General features: G+C 37.9%; 1 protein-coding gene across 4 annotated transcripts; it reads left to right on the top strand.

Annotated features, from left to right (window-relative positions):
* The first annotated feature begins 2,192 nt into the window (after positions 1 to 2,192).
* Positions 2,193 to 15,867, top strand: LOC131684095 (exocyst complex component 4-like). 4 transcript variants are annotated; one of them, XM_058966651.1, is made up of 9 exons: positions 2,193 to 2,310; positions 11,980 to 12,706; positions 12,763 to 12,896; positions 12,952 to 13,724; positions 13,784 to 13,986; positions 14,051 to 14,249; positions 14,320 to 14,929; positions 14,995 to 15,201; positions 15,261 to 15,867. In XM_058966651.1, the coding sequence occupies exons 1-9, from the start codon at positions 2,257 to 2,259 to the stop codon at positions 15,435 to 15,437; spliced, it is 3,084 nt and encodes a 1,027-aa protein (XP_058822634.1). In that variant the 5' UTR covers positions 2,193 to 2,256; the 3' UTR covers positions 15,438 to 15,867. The 4 variants fall into 4 exon arrangements, with proteins under 4 accessions (XP_058822634.1, XP_058822638.1, XP_058822636.1 ...); XM_058966655.1 differs by lacking the exon at positions 2,193 to 2,310 and adding an exon at positions 2,324 to 2,475; XM_058966653.1 differs by lacking the exon at positions 2,193 to 2,310 and adding an exon at positions 11,374 to 11,919.
* Positions 15,868 to 17,270: the final 1,403 nt, after the last annotated feature.

Raw genomic sequence — 17,270 nt, 5'->3', positions numbered from 1 at the left:
AAATAAATATTTTTCATATCATATGAATCACGCAATCTGTAAGTAGTTAGATGGATCGCAAAGAAAAAATGACTAGAGATAGGCACATTTGAACATATTTTAATAGGTTAAAAGGGTCCTTTGGATTACGTGATGTAAATTTAGCAAGTGAAATTTCCGTAATTCGATAGCTTGAATAATGAGTAACATGGAATCTGTACATTGTACAGTACTACAGTAGAATACAGAAGTATAATTGCGTTCGTTGTAAAGAAGGGCGAATCACTATACTTTTCATATACTATTTATTTATTAATATGCACAGAATAGTATACATATTGCGCGCACGAAAGGTTCCTCCATGCGCTTCGCACGCGATGACGTGTAGAAACTCTTACAGCCATAACCACGTGTTAGCGAAGAGTGTGGTGGTATGCTTCGCGCGCGTAGGATTCGACTGAAAAATTCATAACGCCGAGAATACTCAAATGTTCTTTCCAAAATGTTAAAGGCGTTAAGAAAAATATTTAAAAAAAAGAAGTCATCCAACTTTTCAATATTTTACATTAAATAGGCAGCATGATTATTTTTAATAAACTTCATTCGAAAACTGAGAAAAGCACACATTTCATGTTTTCAACAATTTATAATATCTTCTTCAGTTACTGCAGTATTGGCGACTAAATAAAAGTATTAAAAAAAATTAAAGCAAATTACTACTATTTGAAAGAAAAAAATACGTGTCAAATATTTTAGACAGCCAAATCGAAAAAAATGGTAAAAAAATTTGGGGTGGTAAATTTTATGTGGAATGCTCCATATATAATGTAAAGTAGGGTGCATCACAATTCTGTGCATAATAGTAATTAAGTATTATATGAAAAGCATAGCGATGCAGCCTTCTTTACAAATAACACAATTATACATCTGTATTCTGCCATACATGTTACTCTTTATTCAAGTTATCAAAAAACGGGTCTTACTTGCTGAATTTACACCACGTAATCCAAAGGACCCTTTAAACCCATTAAGAATAATGTGTGTAAATGTGCCTATATTTAGTTGTTTTTGCGATGATCCAATACTTATAGATTGCGTAATTCATACAAAATGAAAAATATTTTTTTGAGTTGATTCCAAATTACGAAAAAAAACATCGTATATATGACAAAAGATAATTTTGGATTCACTCCCTAATAAATATTACGCCATTTTATGCCAAATGTCCATTATGCCAAATGTCAATTATGCCAAATGTCCCTTTACCCCCCAATAGGTATTATGCCAAATGTCCATTATGCCAAACGTCCGTTATGCCAAATGTCCCTTAACTCCCAATAGGTATTATGCCAAATGTCCATTATGCCAAACGTCCATTATGCCAAATGTCCCCACCTCTCAATAAGCATTATGCCAAATGTCCATTATGCCAAACGTCTTTATGCCAAACCCGTTATGCCAAACGTCCATTATGCCATATGGGGTACACCCCCCAAAGATGTCAACACTGCGATAGCCTCCATTAAATTCCGGCGAGATATCCGTTTTGTCGACTGGTGTCCCACTGAATTCAAAGTTAGGTTTAAGTAACAACCAATATAACTGACGTGTTTACCTTTCAGTTGATTTCTGGTCGACACGGAACCGACGGTTGTGGATCAGGTACGGAACGGGCCCTACCGGAAGTTGTTCCACCCGGACAACATGATCAGTGGAAAGGAACTTGAAAATTTTTGCTATTAAAAAAAAAATGCGTCAGCTCCACTTGAAAATTTGGAAGAGAATGACAATCTGGGTCTTTCCAATTAACAGGGCCTACTTTGTTGATTTTTTATACATGGCGGGTTGCGTCTTTTCGGAACACGTGCTTCTGGGCGAGCACGTGTTTGTTGCGAAATGGTTTGGCATGATGAATGTAATTCTATGCACAAAATGTGTTCGTGTTTGTTTTTATATCTAGATTTAGCGCTAGTGTATTATTAAGTAATAAGTATTTTTAAAGGTAAAATACAAAAAAGTACACAATCATTTTCACCTACCGACTCTAAATCGTTTGTATGTCTATTTTATATTTGCGCCAAGTGGTGCAATGACATGAACATGAACAGTAGTCATACATTTGTGAAGGGTTCATCTCAGCTGAACCAACAAGCATTTGCCTAACGGGAAGTGGATTCGAAGTATTCATGTATGCAACCGGGATATCGATGCGAATGCCGAAGCATAGAAAGAAGCGAAGATAATAATTGATTCACTTGCAAGTGCTCATTTCCATACATGGATTCTCCACCAGTGAAACCACCGAGAGCTGTGAAATACGGCAAAGAAACGGTAATTGGGGGTGTTAGTTCGATTTAAAAATAGTGCGAAATGATAGTTAACAGTGGCATTCATCGTGGTAATGTGTTATTCAGTGCAGAAAAGGCGCAGCTGTCTGGAAATTTGTGTTTATTTTTGTGGGTGTTCATGTCATCCTCTGTGGGTTGACCTTTTTACGTGAGTAAGAAAAAAATACACCCCTTCAGAGTGAAGATGGCAAAATGAGGGAACGTCAAATGCAATCGAGCTAACCTCGCGTCAGCGAAACATGGTTGCCAGATGGTCAGCCGGATGTTGCAGTTGTCGAACGGACTAGTTCATTTCTCGACAAACATATGATTACGGCTTAAAAGCCAACTGTCAAAATTCTCTTTGAAAGAAAATTTCGGACAAACCGTTACTCACCAATCACAGATGTCGGTAGTAAACAAAAGAGAAAAGTTTTCTTTTTCATAACCTGCTGTGAACTGTGTTTGGCCAGTAACGGTTTGTCCGGAATTTCCTTTCAGAGAGAATTTTGACAGTTGGCTTTTAAGCCGTAATCATATGTTTGTCGAGATTTCTGTGAAATGGGTCATTAAGCCATATGCTGTTTTTATTTTTTTTTCCGATGCAGCTGAAGTTGGAGATACGTAGTCGGGTTTTTTTACATTTTTGTACGCAAAATAACGAATAATCTTTATAAAATAGAATTATTACGACGCCATCCTCCACTGAGCTACCTTGATCCCTATCCTTTTGCTGGGATAACTGTCAAAAATGCTAATCCATGTAGCTAAATTCACTATCAAGGAAGAGTGATACAGTAAAGACCCGTTTTTATCAGCCACTTGGTGGATTTTAGGCTGATAAAACAAGGACATTGATAAAATCGGGACATATAGTTTTCTTTCTTTTTAAGAAACCGAAGCTCTTAAGATATAATTTTTTCTAGTCCCTAGATATAGCCTCATAACCTTTCCTGATTATTTAGCTTAAACTTCCCTTAAGGGGATCTGACAGTGTCAAACTGGCACATGTTTTCATTTTCGTAGAAAATCAATTAAAAATTATTCTGAAATTTGAAGGGGAACTTTATTGTTATATTCATCTCTATCGGTTTATCCAGCTTTTTACGTGCCATAATGGCGGTCTAAATTGTTCAGTTTAATACGTTTAATGGCCCTTTTTTGACAATAATCGTTTACGTCGACCCCCCCAAGGAGATTAATTCATCCTATGTTAGTCCAAAGCGTTGGATGTTTATTCAATGAACGACCGACATTTTCAACTGGGCGTTGCTGTCAAACTGGCGTAAACGATTGTCAAAAAAGGCAATTAAACGTATTACGAACTGAACAATTTAGACTGCCATTATGGCACGTGAAAAGCTGGATATAATAAAAGAGAAATTTTACTCTTCATTTAATGACCCAATTGAAATTCCATTTTCGTTGGAATCTATGAGTATTATATCCCGAATAGAAATCTATAGTAGCAAAACCTTAATATTCACTGTAACAGTACAGTAATTTTAAAATATTTTACAGTATAATCCGTCTCTCAACGACTTGCCAATGTTATTTATGTGATCTGATCTGATGCACTCTGTAAATGTATAATCAGTTTGCACTTAATTTGAAAAAAAAAAATCATTTTATTTCCGTTTTTGTATCAATTTTGTGCTCTTTCGTAAAAAAGTTTGTTCAACAAACACTGATCCACTTCGTTAAACGTAGAGCTAGTTACTTGTCGGACGTTGACGTCTTACACGAAACGCACCGTTTCGATAAATACAGCCCGGGGACAATCTGACAGAAAGTGTTTGTATCATATATATTTATCAACGATTTGATGATGTCAGGTCTTGTTTTTTGCGCGGCTCACATCAGAAGTCTTCGAGTGTTGTTCTTGGTTCCCATCAGAATTTTACCACGAAATCGCTCGCCTCGATTGTCGCTGATTAACAGAAAGCTGAGGGAACGGTTTTGTCCAGAGGATTTCGTGTCTGGTTGGATGTAGATTCGAATACACAGTTTTTTTTAAAATATACTAGAAGCTGACAAATCAAAGCCATTTATATTGAGCAGCGATTTTTCTAGTTTTGAGTTATCTATGTTTAGTCTGATGGAAAAAGACAGACTTATGACAAACGGCGAATTCAATTTGGAGATGAAAGTTGAAAAGTTAGTATTGGCGCCCTCTATGCGGTCACAGGTAGAACTAAAATTTTCTAACCAAACATAACTCGTATCATGCACTACAATTTTTCCGAACATAGTATTCAGCTTAATCTAACCATTAAGTCACAAAAATGTATAGTTGGTGGGAATCGAATACCGATACACAACCATGCACTGCTAGGCCCCATGCAAAACTGACTCAGACATCACTTTGTTAAAAGTTTAATAACTTCTTTTAACAAAGCCGGATTGACTAGCAGTCTTCGACTAAGTTGTAGACAATTAAATTATCTTTCTTATATTCACTTACTGTGATGATACGATGCATACAGTGCCACCTAACGGCAAAAATGCGCGCTAGTGGGCTTTCTCCACGTAAATTGTCGAAAAATCAAATTTGGTGCAATTACTCCTGGTGGGACTAGGAATCGACTCAGGGGTCGATAGGGGTCATTTTTTCCTGTCACTCTACTGTTCATGGATTCAAAAACTTTAATTTCATCAACTTTGCACGCACGTAAATATACTAATTTAATGGATGCTAATCTATAAGGCCAGACGTAACTTACCAATTTAGACTGGTTGATTTTTTGACTTTTAGCTCCACCAGGCTCTACTGATTCCTTTTATGGCCTTTAGTAATTGTGCAAATTTTGGTACCGATCGGTTGTGTCTACGGACCTTCCAAAAATTCCAAATTTCATATGGAAATTAGAATGGAAAATCTGTTAAAATTGAAAATAAATTCTTAAAAATCACCTCATCAATCAATTCATGAGAACACTATATATTTCTAAAGGTATTCTTCTACTGAACACATTCGTGGAACATTGCACGTTTGTGGAAATTCGCTGAGAAAAGTTATTAACTAAAGAAGTGGCATGACTTCAAAACAGGTGGATTTTATTATTAATCATAGCAAACAAGGTTATTCGCCTCTTTTCGGGTTAGAGAAATCTTTTTTGGAAAAATCTCTAACCCTATGTGCAGGGTTGGGAATCGAACCCAGGTGAGCTGCGTACAAAGCATTTAATTTACCAATCCCCTACTTTATATTTTAAGATTATCAGAAATTTCCTAATCATCTCAGATATTTACATAGATTGTTGTTTGTTAACCATCATAGACAAAGAATCGTTTGATCGGAAACACATGTGAACGTGGCAAAATACACGGTGGATCGGAACAAATGAATGAAAAGAATTTTATAATGATACGCATTTTGATTCAGATGATTTTTTTATCACGATTCATTGCAAAATGGTGTCTAAATGTTATGTTTCAGCTTTCGCTTTATTCACTCCGGCCCAGGTTTCAGTAACGGTCGACCGCAATAATAGCTGCAACGTAAACTCACTCTCAATCAGAATACGAGATACAAAGCCTAATACACTTGACTTTCCCATTCGTACAATTTTATACCTCTTTTTCTCTCTCTCTCTCTCTCTCTCTCAATAGAACCTTGTTATTTTTCTTTTCAACGTCCTCTTCTTACATGGAGATTTAATAGAGAAACAACGAGGTATTTGTGCACAGAAAAATAATTGAAGCCAAAGAATAGGTTCGCTTTACTTAGTTATTTTAAGTTAGCTCATTAAAACAATTTTTATCAATTCTGTAATCTAAAAAGAATTTATCAATTTTACTGAGCGTGGTGAATTTGGCACCATTTGCATCTGGTATACTGCCGTTATAAGTATATTTGCCCCTTGTTCTATGGGATTCCCTATATTCATGGGACAATTATGCGTAGAACGGCAGTATACTAAACCTGCACAAAACGTTGCATAACGCAAGGCTGATTTGTGGAATACACTTAAAATCCATTACCTACCAGTAGTGATTTGATTCAGTCATTTGTTATGCAAATTTACAATATTATGACAGCTCGGCTAAGCGAGGTGTTTCATGAAGCCAAAATTACGACTGCACTTTACTGGGGCTACTTAGAAAAACTTTATAAAGAGAACTGCGGAGAGAAAAACAGCATTAAAGCTTAATTTACCTAATTTTGAGTATACCCCAAACAACTCAAAAGTACGTTCCTCCACGGAAGACCTCGACTGAGTCGAATCTCTCGTTTTGTTTTTAACAACACTAATAAGTGCGAAAGCGACGCACAACTCAAAAGTAAGTTAAAAAAACTTATTCTGCAGGTTGTTTTATTTAACCGTGTAGAGTTTTTCTAGGTTTTACTTCGTATACTTAATAAAGTTATATGCAAACGATTTCACTCACACTACTTGGAGGTTTGTTTTCCTCCAGCTGTCATATATAAAACTGTCAGCCAAATTAAACATTTGAATTAGCTCTCGTAAAGTATTTATAATGGTCAAGGGGCGTGACACTTCCAATAAATTATAAAATATTATACATTTATAATGTTTTTGTAGAATTATAAGCAACATTATAATTTTATAGACTTTATGAGCATATATGCTTTCAGTATTTTCGAACTGGTTTTCGAAGTTAGTCTCAGTGTGCGGTGAATTTCACTAGTTTACAAATTTTGGGGTGATTGCATGAAGTTAAGAAAAAAGGTGTTTTCTAAGTCAAATTTGGGTCGCGGAACTCGAAAATCATATTCATTTTCTTTTTCAAAGAACCGTTTTTGAGATTTTTTGAAAAACGTGTTTTTGAGCACTTTTTGCAGCTGTCAATATTTCAGGAACAAATCTTCCGATTAACACAATTGACACGATTAACACCATTCGAAAGGTATTGATGTGCTTATTCCGAAAATGTATAACATGTTTGTATTAAATATCAATAATTTAGGGTTAAGAGCAACCAAAATCAAAAAAGTAATGCTTGGTAAAATTACTCATTTTTAGTTGATTTTTCATAAAAAAATAATTCGGCAAAAAAAAATCTTTTGAAATCTTATGTGACAGACAAACTTCTCATAGGAATTTTAAGCCTAAGATCACAAAAATCCGATATAAACTGTTGCTGTTATTAAGCACCGAGTGAAAATTGTTCTGTTTTTCACATTTTTCTTTCGGTCTTAAATAAGATTACATGAAAAATCAAGTTGCGAGAAAAAGTGTTTTCTAGATTAATTTTGGGTAGCTGACCACGAAAATAATACTCAAATTTTCTTTCAAAGAAGTTCGAGTTTAAAAAAAAAGATTTTCTTTTGATTCCTCATTTTTGGCATTTGGCAGAGCATTTTTATTACAGAAAAATGATTTTTCATATTTTCAGAATCTTATGTAACAGATTTTAACAATTTTAAGGTAATCGTGATAAACTGAAAAGAAAGTTGTTTTCTAAGTTAATTTTGGATAGCTGAATACGAAAACAAAGTCCACTTTTTTGAAAGAACCATTTTCAAGATTTCTTCGAAAAAGGTGTTTAGGGCACTATTTTAGTTATTTGTCAATACCTCGTTCAAATAGGATCCGATCGAAACAGTCGAAAGGTATTGGTATGCCCTTTCCGAAAATGTATAATATGTGTAGATCAAATGTACATTTATTATGATTAAAATCGACCAAATTAAAAAAGTCTAATGTTCGACCTTTTCTAAAAAAATGTATATTTCTGGTTAATTTTTTATAACAAATCAAGGACAGAAGAAAATTCTTTTAAAATCTAATGAGATAAATAATCTTTTTGCATAAATTTTAAGCCAATGGTCACAAAAATCTGATGAAAAATGTAGATTGTATGAAGCATTGAGTGAAAACTGTAACTTTTTATTTTTCGCGCTATCATATTTTTGGCGGAAATAATCTTCTATACTTGATAGTTATTGTTTGTGTTGGATACTGTCTTCTCGAGCTTTCATCCATCCATCCTGCGGCATTTGAATGGTTTTGGATATTTCATTGAACAACTAAGTGCTCTTTTTGAAATGTGGAAATATTCGTTGGAAAAGTTTTGTTTTGTCTGTGGTGAGTACATATTTAATAAATTAAAGGAATTTTCGCCTTCTGCTTCAACAGGCTTCGCAGCCGATTCTCAGTTCACAGAATATAACGTGGCTAGTGCTACAATCCCACTGAGTCCCGATAGGGACTCGAATATTTGATGACTGGTTTATGAGACCAGTGCTACACCCTCTAAACCGCCGCACCAGGACAGGGACTGCTAAAATCATAAAATTTCCATTTCGCTTAATGTGCCATTGCATCAACATTTTTCATCCGATGTTAGTGATATTAGGCTTAAAATTAACGTAAACATATTATCTGTCATCTTAGATTCTAAAATGTCTGAAAAAAGATTTGCTCTTCTGTAAAAAAAAATCAATTAAAAATGAGTAACTTTTAAAAATGGTCAAAAATGCACTTTTTTAAACTTTGGACGTTTGCAGCACTAAAAATTTTACATATGATCGACACATATTATATGTTTTTGAAAAGGGCATCTCGGCACCTTTCAACCTGCATATTGACAATATTAATTGGATGATTTTGACACGAAATATTGACTGAAAACTACAAAAAGTGCTCAAAAACGAGCTTTTTGAGAAAATCACAAAATCGCTTCTTTGAACAAAAAAATGAATATTGTTTTCATGTTCAGCGACCCAAAATTAGTCTAAAAAATACTTTTTCTTGAAGCTTCATTTTTCTTGTAAACTAGTGTTTATGAGTTGCCATGTTTTGTTGTTTACATTTTCGTAAGGTAATAATGAAAAGTGCAAAATGTAAATCTAATTATCAATGTTCGCTGTGCTAAACATTGAAGGCCTCTGGGACCCGTGCTACAAAAAAGGAGTCCGGAACCTACATGCGCCGCAGAAGAAATACTTACGGAGTAGTAGGTAGGGGAGGCCAGCAAATATATTAATCGTCAAACCACTTACTATTATTTTAGTCTTCCAAAATGTTGAACAAACGTTTAGAGAGTTTCGGAGGACAGATTTTATGCATGGAATTCCATGGAATTCGGCAAGTATGCCTGTATATACAGGGTGTTTGGTTCATGGTTAAGAATCTCTCGGGGGGTGATAGACTGCCATATTTGGAGATAAAAATTGTTCTACACATACCATCAAATCTCAACCGTTACAGAGTTATTGAACTTTTTGTGTAAAAAACTTATTTGTCTTAAAATACCTCTAACTTTAAAAGTATACTTTGTATTTTAAATGTTTCAGTTCCATTCGAAAGGTGAGAAAATTTTCTATTGAATGGTGTTCTCATATCTTTTAAGTAATTAGTTTTAATTACCTTATAGCTGTAAAGTAGTTAAAAGTTAGTGTTTTTGAGGCGGTTTTTGCTAATTTTCTCGAAATAATGAAGTATGATTATAGTAATATCCATTATCCAAAAGTTGGGTTTTAGGACGATTCATAATTTGTTTTTGGACGTCATATTTCTATCTCTTCTCATTTCTTTGTAATTTCATTACTATACTTTTCCTGTACCCGACTTGCAAGTATTTAAAACACTCTAATCTAAAAAATATGCTTTAAATCGTTATTTACAAGATTTCATTGGAAAGCTGAGAAAATGTCCTATCAGTGTATATACAAATATCTTTTAGTTAAGTGTACTAAATGATTTTTTACTAACGAAATAACTCAAAATTTGTGTTTTTTTGGAGAGTTTTTTAATTATTCTATTTATTAATCAACAAAATTTATCGTCACTATTGTTCATTTGATGCCCCTTAATGTTCTCTATAACTTTTTATTAGACACTTTGTCTATATCTCTTTTCATTTTGCTGCTATTTAATAGTTAACACAGCATGAGCTCACCACAAATGTAGTAGGTTCGAAATCGTTATTTTTGCATATGAAACGATGTGATAAAAACGATTTTGCGTCGAAACCAAAAGAGATAATTGAATGGAGTCAAAGAAAGAACTGTAGAACTTGCTGAGATGCATTATTTCCATGATAATAATGGTGATGTTTATTATTTACTATTTTAAGAAAATTAACGAAAATGCTAATAATAGCACTAACTTTAAACTAATTTACTTTTAAAAGAATACCAAATTCACTTAACTGAAAGGTATTAATACATTTTTCACTGTAAAATTTTCCTGGCTTTCAAATAAAAAGAAAAAAAGTACAATAAGTGCCGTAATTTTTCAATTAGAGCTGGTACTAGTGAAAATGAGATAAAAATATCCAAGTTGAATAACCCAAAATCATGAAAATAAGAAAAGGTAAGTGTATCATGTCAATGAACAAATTAAGCAGCTCATCAAGACTAACAATCTGAATTATTAAAATGATGAGGTTAACTATTAGGATTTTCAATAAATGAACGAAAAATAGTTTGAAATTGTTTAATTTTCAATTACTTTGAAAAGGCTACTTAAACTCATTAGCTGAAACATCTGAGGGCATCATTCAATGCGAAATTTTTTCACCTTTCGAATGGAACTAAAACATTTAAAATACAAAGTATACTTTTAAAGTTAGAGGTATTTTAATACAAATAAGTTTTTTACACTAAAAGTTCAATAACTCTGTAACGGTTGAGATTTGGTGGTATGTGTAGAACAATTTTTTTCTCCAAATGTGGCAGTCTATCACCCCCCGAGAGATTCTTAACCATGAACCAAACACCCTGTATAAATATAATAGGTGATATAAAAAATATAAAACCAGGTGAAATATTTTTATAAAAGAGTGTCACGCCCTCGATAATGGTGTTGAAATGCTCTATGTCGCTGTAAAACTTATTTGGGGGACGTACAATTCCTGTTGGTCATATTCCATCATGAAAATAATCCGACCGAAAAGTTATTTTCGACTTGTTATCCTCCATCTATGACAGGTGGAGGAAAACAAACCGTTGAACACACTAATGTGGTTTTCGTTTGAGACGAAACTGAGTCAGTTCCTAACCCCAACTGCTGTCAAAATGTATGAACTGACAGCGGTTGGGGTTAGAACCTGACTCAGTTTCAGGTTCAAGCGAAATCGCCATAATAGTTACAGATTGTCAAGTACTCTATAGATTTGAAAGGCGCGTTTCCAATGAAACGTATCCATCAGATCTTTTATGACAAATTGGGAGATCTGGCCACCCTGGTGTACAGGCTGAAATTAATGAGGGCTAAGTTCGAGCATTGCGTGTAAACAAGGCAAAGAAAAATAGAATCAGTGGAGTCGAGGAAACGTCAATCAGTTTGATATCTGCGGAGGTGGAAAATAAATTGTGCTCCGTGTTCTGATGAATTTGTGATAGTTATCAACATATTTTTGAAAAGTGAAAGATTACTTGTAGCGCTTATCAATTAGTGGAGTGTATTTCGATAGCAAGTCAATTGACGTTGGCTGCACGGTCCAGTTGACGATTTGCGTAAATTGAGATTTTGCCCCAGCTTGGCGCTCAGCAAACTGCTGTTTGTAGCTGATTGGAATATAATGGTGAGAAATTTTTCTGCGGTTTAGCTACATAGATAGCTACTATATGGAATGATGCTAGTGATGTATGCTTATATTGGCGCTTTGGGTGGATGACATCATCGATGCTTCGGCAATGGTTTTTATATGCATTCAAAATTATATTCCACATTCAGCAGAATTTTCTTTCCTTTTGTAGAGCGGCTGTGGACTGCTGGTTTCGGTGATCAAAACTCTCGATGCCAGTGAAACGAACGAGCAGCGGGAGCGGGAAAAGCACAAGATCGAAAGAGAGTTCCGCAAAACTGATCAAAGGCTCAACGAACTTGTCTCGCGGAACGATGGCGATCTTACTCGAGTTATGCAGCTGTTCGGCAAGGTGTCGACTCAGATTACTAGTTCCCGGGAAAGAATTCATGTTGTAAAGGAAAATCTGCAGACGTGTAAGCAGTTACTGCGATGCCGGCGGGAGGAACTGAAGAAGTTATACACGGATGCCGTCCAGCACAAGTATGTGCTGGAGATGTTGGATCAGGTCAACGAACTGCGCCGGACTCCCCAGCAACTGGCTTCTTTCATGGGCAAGAAACATTATTTACACGCCACAAAACTGCTCATGTCGGCCATTGAGGTGACCGAGGGTCCGCTGAAAGATGTGGAAGGTCTGAACGATCTGCGGCAAGACTTTGAGAACAAACGGCAGCAGTTGTACGGGAAGTTACTAGAGGAACTGAACAAGCATCTGTACGTTTCAAGTACGGCTGAAGTACTGCAGAGCTTCCAACGGCAGAGCTCCGGACGGAATAGTCAGTATACAGCCAGTACAGCAGCATCGCCGTTCCAGCGGAACGTACTGCGGCGTTCCGCCGAACGAATGGAAGCTAATACGAAGGCCAGAAGGGCGTTGTTTGAAATTGCACAGAATGGTTAGTGTTAATGCTTGGTTTAATTCGTATTATTAATTCGCTATCTCGTTTTTTAGGTTATCTCGATGTCGACAAGAGTGAAATCATCGAAGACACAGATCTGCTGGATCCAGATGTCAATTCCACTTATTTTATAGGAATCATAATTGAGTGCTTTGCGTTGTTGAATAAAGTGCCTGAATCTATAGAGGTAAATTTGTGTATGCGTTATATCCAGTGAAATTAAATTGATTTTTTCTTTCCAGTCTATAAGAGTACAAATGCAAAGCGAACTGCTAACGATCGTCACAAGGTCCACTCATCACATTATCATGCTCAATCAGCAGCAGCAACAAACGAACCAGTACCAACCCCAGTACGGAAATCCTTCGGCAAACGCCGATGAACAACGAGAGGAAAACATTCCTATACTCGAACTGTTGGATTTAGTGTTCAAACAGTTGAAACTGATTGCCACCGCTCATCAGTTAACGCTGAAAAACTACCACAACGTAATGCATCGCTACAACCTCACCCAGGTAAAGGCGTACGATTTGATCGAGTACTGGGGACAAGCGCAGGCAGTGTTGAAGTTGGTTCTGACAGACTACTTGGACATTCAGAATGACAGCAGTGATGAGTTGATGCGGGCGCAGTTCACAGAGCAGACGACCAACATCAATACGTTTTTTAGCCGACGGAAAATTCAGGGCAAAAAGATGCTGTTCAAATTTGACAAGTCTTCTCACACGGCCTTACTGGAACCGGATGCTGGCGGGAAAGAGCATCGCCGGAACCCGTCAAATGTGTCCAACAGTACGGCTAAGGAGGACGCGTTGAATCAGTCGGGAAGTAATGGGCGTGAATTGTTGAATACTAGCTTCAGTAATAAGCAAATTTCTGGGCCTCTGGGACCAGATCGGAAGAAACAGGAACGATCTCTTGTATGCGCGCCGGATGCTGCTTTGGTGCGACAGATTTATCTACCAATGATGGGTTACATTCATGAAATCGAATGTTTTATGAAGTGTAAATCAGGGTAAGGTTTGTTTATTTCTTTTTTCAATTCCAACATTTGACGTAATTTTCATTTTTCAGTCAACTGTGTAGTTTGAACACTTTTTTGGCAAACTACGTGAAGGACGCATATCTGGCACGAGGACATAATCGGAATCTACAGTTGACGATAGAATCGCTGTCGAAGACTCAGGACGCTTGGCGTTCAATCATCACTCCGGAGGAAATGAAGAGACTTGGGTTGACGCGACCACTTCTACAGAATACCGTTCTGGTCGAAAGTCGTATGTAGTTTTTGTTATTGCGATTTATTTTCTGTGATTCGTAATCTATTTCCATGTACCACAGGAATCTCCGAAACCAAAAAACTTATCCTGGATCTACCCACGTACTCCGACGAACTGCTCAAAATGGTTTGTTCGTTGTTGAAAACCTATCGGGAAACCTGTCAGGCTGCCTACCGAGGAATCGTTCAACCCGAAACTGAGGACAAGCGGATCTACAGCGTAGCTTGGCTGAAGGATGACGACATAACCAGATTCCTCAAGTAAGTATTTAATCAGATCCCCCAACTTGTTTGGAAATGCATAAGTATACAAACACAATTTGGTTCTTAGATCCCTCCCCAACTGGACAGATCTCAAAACGTACAACGCTCGGCACCGGCAGCAGCAATCGAACCAGAAGCGACTGATGAAGACGGAACCGTCGGAAGAGGAAAGTCCGACGGCTGTACAACAACGAAATGTTCGCGAGGCTGAAATGTTGACCAGCAATCTCGGTGAAGGAGGCATTTCCCAGCAGGAAATCCTTTCCGATATTGGGGTGCTAAAAGAGCTGGCCATCCTGCAGGAAAGCATGGAATGGTTTGCTGGACGAATTACAGACTTTGCCGATGATCTGCGCAAACCGATCGCGAACGGATTGTTGGCTAGCGGAGGTGTCAATTCTTCGCCCGTTGTTGTCAAGGATGGTATGATCAAAGTGTTGATGAATTTAGCGTTGGAGTTTGAGGAACTGGCAAACACCTGCCTGCTGGTGTTGCATTTAGAGGTGCGCGTGCAGTGCTTCCATTATCTTAAGTCTAATCCGTCGGATAAGTGCAAGGCGAACAATCCGAACAAAAACGATTCGCTCGAGCCGGATGCGAAGGTTTTGAAATTGACTAAAGTTCTATCGGATATGGATGAGGCGCTCAGCTTAACGTTGCATCCGAGGAAAACAAAGGTAAGTGAAGACAATAAATATGTATTTTCAATCATCAACATTATTTTTCGTTACAAAAATTTCAGTACGTGTTTGAAGGACTAGCCCATTTAGCATCCCGCATCCTGGTGATGGCTGCCAATTCATTGGAGTACATCGATCCCGCTGGGGTGCAGCGCATGTGTCGTAACGCTCTAGCACTCCAACAAACTCTCAGTAGTATAACCGCTTCCCGGGAAGTGGCGCTCGATTACGCTAGATCATTTTACGAAATGTTTTATTCGGAACCGGATGTAAGTTGGTTCACGCATTCGTCCTCAAAATTTACTGAATACTCTTTTTCTTTAAATAGGACATTCTCACAGCAATTATCGAGAAGGGAGCCCAGTTCACCGAGATGCAATATCTCAATGCGTTGCACTTAATTTGCAAAAATCGCGGCATCACCGACCAGAACACGTTGGTTATGTACCAGCAGAAACTAAGCGACGTCCTTGGTACCAAACCGGCGTTAGGTGTAACCGTTTAGGGCGGCAACAGGAAGTTGTTTATCATTGATATTTGCAATAAAATTTATACAATGTTGTGTAGTGAGCATAAGCAGGAAAAACTTATTGCTAATGATGTTACAATTACAATTAGCAGAACGTATAACCCAATGAAACAGATGCCTAAGTTGGCAAAAGTCGAACTACGATGGAGTCAATATGACAACAGGTGTTCATCTTAAATCGCTATACGTTGCTTAAATATAGAAATGTAATATAAAACCGTATGAGTTTTATGATTTATAACATTATCCGGTTAGAAACTAAACTGAAAAATTGAAGTTTCTGAATAATTTATTTCGTTTCAAAATATTTATTTGTCTTATGAACGCTTTATCAGCATTTGGCTTCTGCAAAGGAGGTCCGCAAATAATATCATAATTTGTAGGATGTTAACAATGTTCGAACCTATAGGAGAAAAAAAGGTTGTGTTTTTTTCTAGTTGATGCCGAAAACATCCCTATACAACCTTGTTTAAGCTCATATTTTTCGGTTCTACATGTAACACAAGTCATTCACCCGGAAACATTTTTTCCAAATGACATTTGCCCGAAAGGACCATTTATCCGAATATGACTAATCACATTGGACCTGGGGTCTAGTATGAGTAGTGAAATTAAAAATAGTAATAATAAGAGCAAAGACGAGGAGGAAATGACGGAGGTGGTGAACCCCTTTGCCAAAGGGGGTTTGGCGAAGTCTCCACCCAGAGGGGGTGACACCGGGGGATCTTCAGGTGTGGTAGGAGATAACCTTAGCAACACGCTTGGCGGGCCACTACCCGCGATGCAGGCGGTAGTCAAGCAACTCGATAGTATTATCGAGTGTATGAGCGGAAAGCAAAACATCACAAAGGAACTGAAACAGAACCTGCTGGTGCTCCGCCAGGCTGTTCGAGTCGCAAGACAAGAACAGGAAGCCTACATGAAGAGGGTGGCGGGAAGAGAGAAGGCCGATAAATGTGTCCAAACCGAGGCCTTCTCCTTCATCGGTGGAGCGACGATGGCCCAAGAGGAGATAGATTTCTGTTTATCGGCCACAAAGAGCTTATTGGAAGGCAAGACTGCAAAGCGGCTCAGGCAGTCCCAGGTGAAGGTGCGTGGGGCATCGCCAAACGACGCGCAACCACAAAGGCCAAACGTCGTTTGAACGGTGCGGATCTGGTGAAATCCGACAAGGACAGTTATGCCGACGTCCTTAAATCGATGTGGGCGGCCGAAAGCCTCTCGAAACTGGAACAGGATGTGCGCAGCGTTAGACGCACCAAGACTGGCGAAACAATCTTGGTGCTGAAACGTATTGCACAATCCAGCGGAGTGACGTATAGGAGGTTGGCTCAAGAGGTCTTGGGAGACGGCGCTCAGGTGAGGTCGTTGGGTGCGGAAGTGACCCTCCAGTGCAAGCAAACGGATGAGGTTACAACCGCAGAAGATGTCGTCTCGGCCGTCAAGGAGCAGTGTGGCGTAGAGATCGAGCGGACCTCGGTACGTCTAAGGGAGCGATTGTTTGGCACGCAGGTAGCCAAACTACCAGCCAGCTACCGGTTGCGGAAGCCAAACAGGAGACCGACAAAGGAAAGCTGAAGATCGGCTGGTCAGTATGCCCGGTAAGCATACCGGACCGGTGTTCTCGATGTCTGGAGCCGGGTCACAAGTCATACGACTGTAAGGGCCCAGACAGGAGCAAGTTGTGTCGTCGCTGTGGCGAGGAGGGACACAAGGCGCAGAAATGCGGCAGGGCACAAAAATGCCTTATCTGCGCCAGCAAGAAGCAAGGCCGTAACCATGTTATGGGCGGACATATGTGTCCCTTTC

This window comes from Topomyia yanbarensis, chromosome 2, assembly GCF_030247195.1.
Source record: "Topomyia yanbarensis strain Yona2022 chromosome 2, ASM3024719v1, whole genome shotgun sequence".
Lineage (NCBI taxonomy): Eukaryota > Metazoa > Arthropoda > Insecta > Diptera > Culicidae > Topomyia > Topomyia yanbarensis.
Note: the sequence above shows the minus strand (reverse complement) of the source record. Positions and strands in the feature narration are given on the sequence as shown.